This window comes from Stegodyphus dumicola, chromosome 1, assembly GCF_044657685.1.
Source record: "Stegodyphus dumicola isolate Sdum_Otavi_A_Nest chromosome 1, ASM4465768v1".
Taxonomy (NCBI): domain Eukaryota; kingdom Metazoa; phylum Arthropoda; class Arachnida; order Araneae; family Eresidae; genus Stegodyphus; species Stegodyphus dumicola.
Window position 1 is genome coordinate 167,458,812 of NC_140768.1, and position 15,465 is coordinate 167,474,276.

Sequence of the window (15,465 nt, forward strand, 5' to 3'; positions counted from 1 at the left end):
CTCATGATGATGAAACCATTATATATATTAATTGTTAATACATCATTCCTTCCTGAAGAAAAACTTTTTGTAGGTAATTTATTATTTTTTTTTTTTACAAAAGAAACCCTTTTCAAAATGTTTTATAATGTCCCTGAACTATTTCAATGCATTATAAGCTTAAAACCTAATAAACAGTAAATGCTTGAAAAGCAAGCTTACTTTACTTTAGAATGTTTCTATTATGAAAATAAATGCAAAAGCACTCGCATAAAACACTAAATTTTTTATTTCTGAAAAATCCACTGAATTGTGCATTAGGGTAAGAAAATACAAAGGCAGTTTTACAGTAATCCTTTTGATAGTTTTATTACATGTCTTTACAAAATGCAATTTCTGAAGACTTAACATATTAATTCATTTAAAATGCAACAACCTTTTTATTTCATCAGTGATCATGTACATGAATAAAAAATTAATGTTTTGAAGGGGGAAAAAAGTTAGTTAAAAAGATTAAAGACAATTTAAAAATTATTAATGCTGTTCTTTACTTCAAAACATTTACCTTTAAAAACCTAACAAGGAAAATAAATGATGAATGAAGGTTTATATATCAAAAGTATATAATTAGAATTTCTTCTCATTGTAACAGTTTTACGAGAAAAATGCTTAGTTAAAATTAAAAACCATTAAAGGGATTACAATGTACTAGGAATATGTAGAAAATGTACATGAGAATAAAGACTTCAATATGTGCTAATTACACAGCAAAAACAGTATGAATTTTCTGATAAAGTGATTGCACTTTTATTAGAAAGAAATCTGAAATAACTTTTGTAATTAAATTTATAAAATAAAACTAATTAGTATGTATCCCAAAATTAAGAATTAACTAGAGGTCAAAACTATTTCATTATATTTCAGTTTACAGGAATTCAATAGGAAATCCATTTTTTAACAGTACAAAAAGTTTAATTTCAATAAAACAAATAATAAATTTTTCTTTGTAGAAAGATACTGATTTAAAAATTAATAAACAGATGCAGCACTTTTCTACTTGTGCAAATGGTATTTTATGAGGACTTTGTGTCATCAGGAAGGATTGACTTCTGGAAAATTAAAGTGGGAGAAGGATTAGAGATGCGTTAACTTAATGTTACTTTTCTCCATTATTTGATTTAAACAATTTTAGGTTTCAGAATTTGTCATGATCAACAAAATGAAAATAATTCTGTTGACCATTATTAAATCATGAACTAGATAACACATCAAAATATAAATAATTCTTTAAATGCCATTTTTTAATTAAGCATTTACTTCAGAACTATAGAATTTCATATATTACTGTTGATCTGAAACACATTTTTAAAGTAAACTATATTATTAAATACTGAATAAAAAGCTTTTCTTTCAATTCTGATAGTTTTATTAAAATCAAAATGCATAGTGATATTAAATTCTAAAAATATGCTTTCCAACATAATAGTACCTGCACAACAGACTGGAAATACCCCTATGTAATTTTGTCCTAACATGCTAAAAAGTAGAAAACACTATATGGATTTATAAATACATTATCAGTAGATAAAATAATTCTTTTCAATCAAATAAGGTAGTTTTAAGTTTTTACTGAATGCTGATAAAATTATAAATTTTAAGATCTCTGCAAGAAGTTTTCCTTTCATCAGTTAACTCTGCATTCTATTACCTGTGCTGAGGAGCCATATATAATTTGTATCATTCTGGCTTGATACATGCTGTTTATAGTAATTCTTGGTACTGATCTATAAAAAATTTTGGTTTTTAGAAGCTTCATTGTCAAAATGTTCTGGAGTTGCAGCTTAAATGTAATAAAAACAGATCTGCACAAAGGGTTAAATATTGAACTATTCAAATAAAAAGTAAATCACAGATAAAATACTTCTTGAAAGGCAATTTTCAAAAGGTTTTACAATGTGTACTTTATTACGTAAATCAAACATATACATTCTATACCACTCTAGAACAGCATGCATTTTCAGTATACATTATGCTTATATTTAATCATTTATGAGCAATTAATTACATTTCTGATAATTATGAGAGCAAAATAATTTATTTTAAATTTATTATTTATTTCCTAATTCTAGGGAACAAAATCTCGCATAGCACATTTCATTAGAATATAACCTTTCGGAGTTATATGGGGTATTCCAAAACATTGACCTTGGCTTTTTTTCCTTAAATATGATCATAAACATATAAATTACACAGTTATGCAAACAAAAATACAGAATTTTATGAAGTCAATTAAAATTTTCAAGGAATTAAAGGAATACAAAATTTACATTTTTATATGCCCCTTGTACAGAAAAATTCTCAATTAGCAAAATGTGGCCCATACACTAAAATAAGTTGATATAGAAAAATTTCAGCATTTTATCACAAAAAGCAGCAGAGCTATGAAATTATATAAATGCTGACCTAAACCACTTAGCCAGGATATGAGTAACATAAATTTTAAATAAAATTAAAGCAACATTTTATATACTTACGATGCATTTCTGCATCTTGTCATCTAGCTCTAAGCATTTACACTTTAATTTATAATCACCCCCCTCACCAACATTGTTTGAACATATCTCTGAATTTTTATACTAAAATGTTTTACACAACCTTATTGGTGTGTGGTGCACATTTTGCTGATTGGGAATTTTTCTGTACGGGAGCCATATAATGTAAATTTTAAAGAAAATTTTAAAGAAATTTTTTAAAAGAATTAGCCAATCGTAGATCAGTAACTCCAACCGTTAACGACTTATCAATAGTTCCACCCACTTGTCTGTCTCCCAGGTTCCTCGCTGATGCGTGTTTAGGCAAAGAATCTCTAAGGATCTTCCTTAGAGATTCTTTGGTTTAGGCTGCATTGTGTAGTTTACGGCGAGAGCTTAGCGTGTGTCTTGTGAACTGTGAATCAGGTGAAAGATTTTTAATCATAATGCTGCCTCGAACGAAGAAGCCAAAATTATCAAAGCAGAAGTTTAAAGATTCATATTCTTCAGAATTTCCATGCATTAAAGCGTCCGAAATTTCTGTGAATCACGCACACTGCAGTGTATGCAACAAAGACTTCTCAGTTGCTCATGGCGGAAAAGATGACTGTAAACGGCATGTGTTTTCTCAAAAGCATATAGAACTTGGCACCGTAAAATCTAAAGAAATAACAAATTTCTTAATAAAAGATGATGAAACAGATCCTATAAAAGCCGAATGCTATTTTGTTCGTTTTTTAATTGAACATAACCTACCGCTTTCTGTTTCGGATCATTCCAAAGAGCTTTTCAAAGCAATGTTTCCGGATTCTGCCATAGCAAAAAAATTTAGCTGCGGTCATACCAAAACTGCTGCTATTGTGAAAACGCTTGCAGAAAATACTGTTGCTGATATTATAAAATCAGTGTGCAGTACATCATTTTCTCTAAGTACTGATGGAAGTAATGATAACAATGATAACAAACTGTACCCATTGGTTATAACATACTACAGTAAAGAAAAGGGAGTGATAATTACTTCATTGATTTCTATTTTAGAATGCACGAATAATACAGGAGAAGGTATTTTTAATTGTATAAATGAAAACTTTAAAAACAAAGGTTTAGAATGGAAAAATTGCTTATCATTTTCTTCAGATAATGCTAGTAATATGATTGGAAAGTTTAAAGGTGTAGCATCATTTATCAAAATGCATCAACCAAGTATAATCACCCGAGGTTGTCCGTGCCACCTCTTGCATATAGCTGCAAAAAAAGCTATTGAAAAATTAATTGGCTCAGAAATTGAAATGTTGATAATAGATATATATTTTTACTTGGAGAAAAGTTCGAAACGGAAGCATAGCTTCAAAGTTGCTCAACAAATTTTGGGACAGAATGCAAAATCTCATAAAATTTTGAAATATTGCAGTATGAGATGGTTGTCTCTTTTAGAATCTATAACAAGGATTTTGGAACAGTGGGATGCTGTGATAAATTTTTTTGGAGATAAACCAGATAACAGTGAGAATGAAGGAAAGAGATTGCAAAACATTAAAAAAATTTTACAGTCACCGACCACCAAATTGTACTTGTTATTTTTGAAAAATACTTTGCCTTTGTTTATAACAGTAAATATTAATTTGCAACAACAAGCTCCTTATATACATAAATTGAGAAGAGAACTTTTTGAACTTTTAATGAATTTATTTGTTAGATTCGTAAAACCATCAGTAATTTCTAAAGAAAATGAAGATGTTACTCTAACGTCTATTCCATTTCAGAAGTATAGTAAACAAAAAGAAAATGAAAATTTAGTGATTGGTGCGGAAACAAGACTATATTTAAAAAATTCCAAGTTGAATGAAAGTGAAGTGAAATCATTTTTCAATTCTGTGTGAGCTTTTTTTGTAACTGCATGTTCATATATAATTGATAAATTTCCACTGAGTGATCCATTTCTAAAACATGCTGAAGTTGCTGACATCAACTTGAGAACTGAAGTCTCATTTTCATCTGTTCTTTACTTGATGAATACTTTTCCATCCATTATTGATGAAAAATGTCTTAATCAAGTAGAAATTGAATTTTCCATGTATCAAGTAGATGATTTGAAAGAAATTGTAGATTTGCGTATTGATATAGCATGGGGAGAAATTGCCAAATTAAAAAATATGAATGGGTGTATTAAATACAAAGTATTGCCTTCTGTAATGCTTGCTGTCTTAATAATACCTCATTCAAATGCAGCTTGCGAAAGATATTTTTCTATTGTTAAAAAAAATCAGATGGAATTTCGACCAAATTTAGGTCTTAAAACTCTTGAAGCAGTTTTGATTGAAAAAATAAATATGCAGGCAAATGAAGAACTGTGTTATAAAAAAACATTCTCAAAATCAGAACTTAAGCTTGCTAAGCATGCTACATATAAATCTTTGCATTCATAAATTATGCGTATTTTGTTTAATACTTATATGTATCATTCTTGGTTATTTAAATTTTATTTTCCTGTAGAAATCATATCCAGAATAAAGATATGATTTATAGCTTCTGATTTTTTCTATGATTAGTAGTGATTTGAAGTACTTTTTATTAGTGAATGCTTGAGGAGTTAAAAGAAAATTTCTAATTAAATGTGCATATAATTTACAAGGTATATTTTTAATTATTCAGTTTTATATGTATATGGATTTTAAATGTAATAAAATTGATTACAATTAATTATTAATTTAAAATTAATGAATGGTTAATTACAACATACGCTACGCGCACATTTTCAAAGTTGTAAAAATGTCGTTCGTGCGTTGACTACTGACAAGGTTTGCTGAAGGTTGGAGTCTATGCATCACAGGCGAGCGCAAGGGCGTTCTTATTCAGTTACCATTACACCTTGTACGTGTCAATTTTTGCATATTTATTCACTCACAATACACATCGCACGTGAACAGTGCATAAACTTATTATTCAAAAATTTAACCCTTGCCAAAATGCCAAGAAATGATTTGACACTTTCTAGCAAAATTGCTTTGCTAGATAAAATAAAAAGCCAGCCACCTTATACAAGTTATCGCCGGCTCACTGAGATAACTGGAGTACCAAAATCTACCATATCACATGTCTTATGACGAGAAAGTCAACTGTCTGAGGAATTGGTTTTACAAGAAGGACAAGCAGGAACATCCAAAAGGAAACGCGAGGGGAAGGATCCAGACGTCGAAGAAGCACTAGATCAATGGTTTTCTATTGTTAGTGGCACAGGCGTAAATATTAACGGCCTGATGTTAAAGGCGAAGTCAGAGGAGTTAGCTAAAAACTGGGCTGCAATGATTTCAAAGCAACTGACGGGTGGTTATCGCGATGGAGAACAAGACACAACATTAAATTTAAAAAAGGGCAGTGGACAAGGAAAGTTCCGAACAGTGGAAAACTACGAAAATTCCTACTTTTTTAGAGAATTTTTGTGCTGATGAAACCGGCCTCTATTATTGTGCTACGCCAGACGGTTCCTTGTGCTACAAACACATTTGCACTGACTGGTTATAAAAAGGCGATGGACCGCATTACTGTGTTATGCTGTACAAATATGTCAGGTACTGACAAATGAAAGCTACTGATCATAGGAAAAAGTGCTAGACCTTGATGCTTTAAGGGGTTGAGTATGGAGGGTTTACCAGTGGAGTACCATGCAAACAAAAATGCGTGGATGACTTCTGAAATTTTTTGAAATTGGCTTACCAGTTGTGACCGAAATTTACAACATAAAAAAAGAAAAATTTTGCTGATTGTTGACAATTGTGCGGCACACCCTCATTTAGACAATCTACAAAATATACAGCTGGAATTTCTTCCTCCTAATACCACATCTTTAATGCAACCAATGGACATGGAGGTAATAAAAAATTTTAAGACTTTGTATCATGGGAAATTGGCTAATGACATATTAGAATCCATCGATGAAAATTTATTAACTTCCACAACAGGCCAGAGAGATAAGTTCAAAAACTTCCCTTTTGCAAGCAATACAGTTTGTCGCTGATAGTTGGCGAGCTATAAAAGCCACTACAATACAGAACTGTTTTACTAATTGTGGCTTTAAACCCCTAGAAATTTCGGAAAATTTAAGCAACGAAGAAAATGAGGATATGTTGCAAGTTCCTATTCGTATTAACTATGAAGAATTTTCAACAATAGATAACAATTTACCATGTTACAATGATAATGAAAACTGTGAGGATTCAATCGTAGAAGGTATTAAATCAAAACATGGAAAATTCGACGAAGATGATGGTGATGAGTCGCTTGTGACTAACCAGGAAGCAAAAAAAATATATTGCCACGTTATAGCGTTATTTTATGCAGGAAGGAAATGAAGGGAGCCCTGCATCCGCACTAAATATCTGTACTGATTTTGTAGAAAAGAAATGCTACAAAAACAAAAACAGACTACACTTGACTCATTTTTGTAATTTTAATTTAGAATTTTAAATTCATATTAATTTTAGATAAATATTAATACACAATTTTCCCATTTGTAATTTACATTTATTAAAATTATTGAAAAAATATGTATTGTTTAATTTATTACCGGTTATTGGCCTTAGTTTCCAAAACCAAATAAATTTATTTAAAAAACTGTGAAATCCGCTTAATTGGGACAAAATGCCCAGTCCCGATGTGTCCCAATTAAGCGGAATTGACTGTACATATACTGAATTATACTACACACAAAAATATAAGCATTACAATTTTAGTCTTAAAACAACAAATACAAGAACATTGAAAGCCCTGTATGTTTACATGATTGAAACAATATTCACTCTTCAGATATTAAATTATTATTTAATGGCATGTAGAGAACAGAAGACACAGGGAAAACAGGAACCTATCTCTTATGAACAATACCTATAGGTAAAAATGACATCCTCACTGTCATGTGATATGACATTCACAAGCATTATGAATAATACATTGCAAATTTTAGAATGTATCATTAGAAAACCAAAATCTCTTCAGTACATTTTTCTGATAAATATTCTATAAACTGCCTATGTAGCACATAGCATGGGAAAATTTTTACATTTAAAAAAAAAAGAAATGTTTGTGAATACATTCTTTCTTTGTACAGAAATACATTTAAAAAATAAACTCATGTTTGCCATTGTTTTTTAAATGTGTTTTTACTCTTTACCTATTCTAATTCTTTTTTAATGTTAGTACAAAACATTTTTGTTCACAGACTTAAATTTCATTCAATGGTTATAGGTTAAGACAAAATGGTAAATCCACTTAAATTTCATTCAATGGTTATAAGTTAAGACAAAATGGTAATCTTAAAAATAGGCAGTAAATTTATGCTGAAAAAGCATTCAGTTTGAATTATGCAAAAGAGACAATATATGCTGTCTAAAAATTTCTCTCATGGTTGTTATTTTAACAACCACTGCCCATTTCCAATTATGAAAAAGTTCTAAATAATGCAAATATTTGAGTTTTAGAAATGTTCGATTCCTATATTTTTGGAATGAGAGATTAGTTAAAAAAACAAAATAATTCATGGTTGATATTTCTCCCCTTTAATGCCACAATAAAATTAAATTTATACTACATTTGTATTTATTTATACAAAGGAATTTTCATATAATTAATTTTTTAACGTTAAAAATATTGTGCAGTTTTATTATTTTAGAATTACGATCTACATCATTAATATTTTTCATTTATGATTTATGCAAACTACATTACGATATGGATATGAGCCAATACTGAAGCCTGCTACTGTTTTTCAGAACATGAATTCTCTAAGATTCTGGAAATAAGATCTTTTTGAAATAATTTATATTGATTTTCTTCGTGATAATCTGCACAGCAATGCTCATCACTTATTAATATTGGAAATCTTTTTTATAAACTGCTTGATAATTTATTCTTACTTAAGTACAACTGCAAACATTTTGCTTTTGGATTTGTGCATGTTCCCTGATACAGGAAACATGAGATATCACTCAGTTTTTGTTTTTTACTTTTTATGATGAGTGTAAACTTTTTTTAAGACTAAGGCATCATACAAGAAATGATTTTTTAAAAAGTTTTACAGACTACTTTTAAAAAAAATTATAAGCATCAAAATATGAAAATTTGCATTATTTAAAACACTGCTGTAAAGTGAAAGCATATGTCTGCATAATGGTTGAAAAAATAAAGGCTGAATAAGGACTTGTGAAGACTGTAAATGTACAAAAATTGTTTAGTTATGACTAAAAGTAATATAAAAATTTTGTAACATTCTTGCAAGTTATTCTAAATGATAATTAGTGAAACAGCATAACAACCTAAGAAAATAACCTCAATAAAAATAATTCTGAACAAAGCATGCATTTGTTTACATATACAAAAATTAAAATATTTTTATGTATAATACAGATAAAGTTTCTCTTAAAAAGCAAGACAATGAGAAGTTTCAATTTACAAGAAACTATTTGTTGATTAAAAAAAATAGAATACAGAATTTCCATGCATATATACATGTTAATGTAAAGTTTTCAATTTTTTTTATTCCTACACTTCGAAAATATTATTCTTTGCATATTATGAGAATGCATATAGTAAGCAACACTGACTTACTTAACATGCGTAATGAAAATATTTAACATTCATTTATTTCAATTTGAAAAAATTTTTAAAAATAGATATGAATTAAATTTAACAATTTTATGAATTATAAATAAGCTTTAATGTATAAAGTAACAATTTTTTTCCAGTAAAAAATATGTCCATGTTTCATAATTTAATTAAATTTATACACATGTTATTTTATTTCAGTTATGTTATTTTGCCCACTTAAAAATATATAAATCCCTTAAAATGCGCACTGTATTTAAGATATGGCATGGCTTCAATAATAATTCTTTTAGCATACTGCAATACTGTGATCAGCAAAATCTATTTGAGTTCAATGCATGGAGGAGTAAACATTAAGAAATATACAAGAATAATATTCAGCAATTTGAAGCAACATACTTTTAAAACTAGCAAATTATCAGTTTTGTCAGACTTAACATTTAAGAATGTTTTTCAATAAAGGGGAAGGCTGAATAACAAGAATTTACTTACCTTTTTATTTAAATAGAACTATATTAATATGCAAAAAAGGGGCTGGGGACTTTATTCTTACAACCACACAGTAAATTGTGTATGTCATAATAGATTTCTATTAAACAGCTCTATACATCTGATCAAATTTCATAATTATTTTTCTTTTAAATATTGCCTTTTCTTTTGGTTGGATGGCAGGAGTACAGTAGCAAGTCTTTAAATTTATTCTTTATTTTGATATAAAACTTGAACAAATGAAATATGTGTGGATATACACACTCATATATTCAGTGCCAAAATAATGTGCATGTTCTCTAAAAGCTTGTTTTAGTGGACAGTGAAACTGTTATGGCCCAAAATTGCCAAGAAGAGACTGTTTCAGCTGCAAAACTACTAGTTACTTTTAAATAACACCAAACATGAAATGAAGGTTTAAAAACTCAAAAATCTTGGTAAAGAAAGCATCAGGTGGTGCACATTAGACAAGAGCAAAATGTCACTATCCGTTTATTTACTTATTTTGGTAAAGGAAAGTAACTCAATAAAGTATTCAACACCTAATTATGAGAGTGGTTTTTAACTTTTTTTTACAGCTTCCCACATAGCTTACATTTTTCCTTTTCAAATTTATTTTAAGAGATAAGCAGTTTATAATTACTTCAATTATTATTTTTGCATAATATGCATTAACTAGTGGATTAATTGCATAAATGAGATTTTCCTTGTTTTTTACTACAAAAGTAAAATTTCTACTACGTATCTTTTTTGTCTGATTAAAACAAAAGTAAACCTCTCCCCCTTTTTTTTTGTTTCAAAATCACGCATTTCTCAAAGATTAATAAATACTTTATACTAGGAAATGTAAAGAACATGAATGTAATATTTATACTGTTGAGTGGAAATAAGAACAATACTTTTTTCCATCTTATAGTTATAAATAAAATTTTAAAGAAAATGGAATTAACACATTTATTTTGAATTTAAATATCCTTACATGTAATGCTATTAGTATAAGCATATTATAAATACTTTGGGTTATTTTTTAAGAAGTATATAATACAGACAAAAGATGAGAAAGATAATCAACCTCGGATATAAAACCACATAACAGAAGAAGCTAGCTTCTTCACGTAATAGTCAGAGCAAAATTAATTTCTAGTTTTGTGTATATCAATATATTTTTTATACTTTACCCTCTTCCCGCCCCAAAAAAAACTCACTAGAATTAAAATTCTATTTCGGGCTTAATGATTTTTTTAAACAAATTTAAAATATATTGGCTCATGCTATATAAATACCTTAATATGACAGCACAGAACCAAGTTACTCTCTAACGGCATGACCATGCATTAGTGAAATCTAGATTACTATAGGTTTGTGAAATACTGCAAGTATGTGCTTTAGCAGATATGCCATAATAAATTTCTAGTTATTTGTCACTAAATATATTTAACACATTTGAAAAGTAGCTGATTTTGATATACTTCTCAAACTAGTATTGGGGGTGCAGAGACTAACAGAAAAAATACATATGACATATTTAAGAAACAAAATATCAGTCAATACAAAATTGGTTGCTTCATTAACAAAGCACTTGGATGAAAAAATTCAAACTTAAGTCAAACAAAATGGCAAAAAGGAAAGGAAAGTCTAAAAATACTGCTTCATAGCAATATTTTTTTGTTTATTGTTTCAGCAGAAACAGAAAATTGCTCAGATGCAAAATAACCAGAAACAGCCCTTTTTCCTTTCGTCCCAAAGAAGGCTTAATGCTTTGTAATTAGTAAAACCAAACCTCATTTAGAATTTTTCAGGCAACTACATTTAAATACAAAAAGCATACTTTTTAATTACATGAACCATAAATTTTATTTCATCAGTTTCTTACTGCTGGTTCTTCAGAAATTATGCCAACTTAATGGAAAAGTATAACTGCACCATGCAAACGGAATGTTCAGTATTAGTTCCTAAAGGCTGACTCTGGGCCAAACATGTTAACAATTATTTTTATTTTCTTTTGCGATGATACGTAAAATGTTAAACACTGTGCCTTTAATAATGGAAAATAATTTAAAATATGATCATGCAAAATTCAAATTAAATGCTCACTTTTAGAGTACTTCAAAAAATGGCATGGGTAATACACATGTAAATGCATAAGCAAAATATTTAGTAGCTGAATTTCTCCTATGTTATTCATTCTGCTTCATACAGTTTTATTAGGTTTACCACAAAATTCATGAAATATATTTTTGTTACAAATTACTGCCAATCTTGACATATGAAAAACATGAAAAGTGCTATGTGGTAATCGGACTTCAAAAAGATCCAATTGAAAAATTTGACTTTATGCATTATAAAGGCTGCTTTATAATGCATAATTTGAACTAATTTTAATGATTTGAATGTACAGCATGTTAATTTAATATTTTAAACTTTAAGTTGCATTTCTTGGGGGAAGGGGGACTAGCTGTACTAGAGTTCTGCAATTTTTCTTACATTGATTAAACCTAGGTAGCAGGAAAAAAGATTTTATATTTAATGTTTATGTACAACTGATAATTAATATGCATATAATCATGTAGCTCAGAGGTTCTTAACGTCATTGGTTATCGACCCCGTGGGTTCAACGTAGTTTTAAAGCAGGCTGATGGACAATGAGTCGGTATATTAAGGATACACTGATTACAAAAAATTATTAATATTGTAAAGTTGATAATATGTAAATGTTATTAATATGTAAAATTCTTTATTGATATAAAATTATGTCATGAAATAAAGAAGAAATTATGTCAAATAAATATAAAGGCAAAAATAAACAAAATTATTTTTAAAAAATCATTTATTATGCAAAAAAAAAAAAAAAAAAGTGTTAAGAACAAAGAAAATGTAACTGGGGGGGGTGAAGAAAACAAAATGTCCTTAGAAGATATATTGTTATATTCAAGCCACTTGCAAAATTAAAAAAAAGATTTTAATGTTAGTTTTCAAGACATTGAAAATTTAAAGGCACTAGCATGGCTCTCAGAACTGTTGAGCTGCAATATATCTGATCTTGATATTATGTCGCAAGAAGAGTTGATTGCACTGAAGGAGGATATTCAAACACAAATCTTATTCAAAACAGATGGGTATGCCAAGTTTTGGAATTTAAAAAGTCATCCGGGAGAAAAATACCCAAATAAAAGTTGCTAATATTACTGTTTTTTCTTACCTATGGAAGCAAGCTTTAGTCAAGTCAATATTTTACTTCTATAAAAAAGAAAGAGATTGAATATTTTTGAATGAAATGATTTAAGAATAAGCAAATTCGTGTCAAATATTAAAATAATATTACAGCTTTCATTAGAATAATATTACAGCTTTCACATTATTTAAAATTGAACTTTTGTGCAATTAAAAATTGCGATTTTGTTCCTGAAAACTGGCTTATACTTGTAAAATTAAATAATGCAAAAATAACAAAAGAAAAATCTAATAAACTAATTTTTTGAAACCTTTGTTCCTATTCTTAGTCTAATTGCAATATTTAACATATGTTGTATGCAGTATAATACAGAGAGAAATGTAAGGGGGTCAATGGGGAAAAAAAAAAAAAAAAAAAAAAAAAAAAAAAAAAAAAAAAAGAATCTTTAAAAAAAAAGGATCAATGCAATAAAAAGTTCAGGGGATCCTTGATGTAGATAACCTTAGAAAACATTATAGATTTAAAGTAGATTAAATGCAAACTGAATAAAAACTGATAAGAAAAAGTATGTTAAAAATAATTTTTTTTGGGGGGGGGAGAAAAAAATTATTTTTCACAACTACAGTTTTATTTAGAGATGAAATCATAGCTCTAGCTTTTTTATAATTGTCAAAATCTCCTTTAAAGCATTTAATCTTCCTTCAATCAGGAAAATAGAAATGGTGAAAAATTGAGAATCTCCCATTTTTGCAGAAAGAGCAATTCGGAAATCAGAACATTTGCATTGTTATGGAATATCTGCTTTATGAACTACTTACAATTAAACATCTCAGTTCATGACAATCTTTCATGTGTATACAAAAGATACTTTAATCTAATGTCCATATTTATACCATTAGATTAATGAATACATACAAGAACTGAAATGTTCACCATTCATGTTCTCATTTTAAAAGATTAAGTTATGCTTCTACACATACTTGTACACATGCCACAGGGCCAGAAATCCTTTACATACTGCATCTACCTATGTAATTACTGTACCTATATTTTTATCTTGAAATTTATATTAAAAAATTATATATTTTTATAATTTTAATTTTTTCCCCATGAATTAGCAAGTACAACTACTAATACTCAAACAACCTCACTGTCATGTTGAAATATAAAAATATGAATACTGTATTGGGATTTCTTTAAAATAATTTTTTTTTTTTTTTTTTTTTTTGTGATATCACCCACTTGTCCTTCTTTTAACTTATAAATTTACAGTGAAAGCATGTATGAATTATATATATTAAGTACAGTATACATGAAGTAAATATTTTGCTGGTTCCAGAATTCATGACTAGTTAAATCAGCTATTACACACATAGTTATCAATTACTGCTCAGTGGTAGAGTACCAGGAAAGATATTTGATGAAAAATTTGTAAACAGTAATTAGTAACACATGAAAAATTAATAACACATGACAAAACTAGAATATTATAGTACTGTTTACTAAATTTATTATAACTTAGACATTCATCTTTATAAAAAAATTACACACAGAGACTTGTTCATAAAAATAATAAAAAATGAAATTTTTTCATATCAATATCATAAAGTATAATCAAGGAAAATATTGAGCATCTAGTAAATTCATGCGTGAAAATTACTCTGAGAAAAACAAAAAAATTAATTAGCAATGAAATAAATGAAAACTTTTAGCACCCACGTAAAAAGCAAAAAAGATTCAGAAATCAGCATTTAAATACCAAAAACAGAAAAGGGGAAATTTTTCAGCCAGAATTTCTGTTCTTTTACAATTAAAAAATTGTGCTTTAATAATGAAGAAAAGTATACAATGGATTTGCACACAAAATATAAAATTTCCCCTTTTTCTTTCCCAAATTATGATAACAAAATATGAATAAATATTTAAACATAACAATTATAATGTACATTCCAACAGATTAATATTTAAATGATCTTTCTGATCACAATTTTCACATAAAATATAGAAAGCTCATGAGGTAGCAAAAGCCACATTAGCATACTTTATTAGTTTCTAATCACAGGATATTATATGCAGCATCTATAAGTATATACACAGTATAATTGCACATTATACTGTGTATATATGTATATATTAAATATATACATATATACACAGTATAATGTGCAAAAACTGTAGCTCTGAACTTCATCGTGAGAAGCCTGTTTTCTAGATATTCAGCACATTTGTAATTATTCATAAAATTTTATAGAATATGATTGTAATTATTTAATAAAAGCATTTTATCACAGACTGGAACACTGATCTAAATGCAATACCACTGGGAGGTCTCTATGCAAATGAATATGAATAGATATATGTTTTGACTAGAAGCACCGGGCTTCTTTGTGAAAGACAGTTTATATACTCTTAAAGTGGAGTAGCTTCTTCATAAAAAAATTTGTTTTTGCAACGACAACAGAGAAGACACGGTGCAGCCAGCAAAAGAAATGGTGATGCCATAAGAAGAAGGAAACTAAACCCAGCAAATATTCCAACAACCTAAAAGTGAGAAAGACCTTTTTTAATATCAACATTTAATTATTTTTCAAATACATCTAAAATTTTTAAGTTGAAAACAACAACACATTTTCTGTAAGAAAAAATAATTTCTTTCTTCTGCAATTATGTTTAAGTTATGAGATCAAATTTTAATAA

At 28.3% G+C, this 15,465-nt stretch overlaps 1 protein-coding gene across 3 annotated transcripts in view; it reads right to left on the minus strand.

Annotated features, from left to right (window-relative positions):
* Nucleotides 1–250: 250 nt before the first annotated feature.
* The window catches only part of LOC118205581 (putative E3 ubiquitin-protein ligase RNF144A-B), a 99,735-nt gene continuing 84,520 nt past the window's right edge, over nucleotides 251–15,465 (minus strand). For all 3 annotated transcript variants that reach the window (XM_085823019.1, XM_085823016.1, XM_085823020.1), the window contains exon 9: nucleotides 251–15,309. In XM_085823019.1, the coding sequence (XP_085679145.1) occupies nucleotides 15,178–15,309 (132 nt within the window). In that variant the 3' untranslated portion in view covers nucleotides 251–15,177. The remainder of the gene's footprint in view (nucleotides 15,310–15,465) is intronic.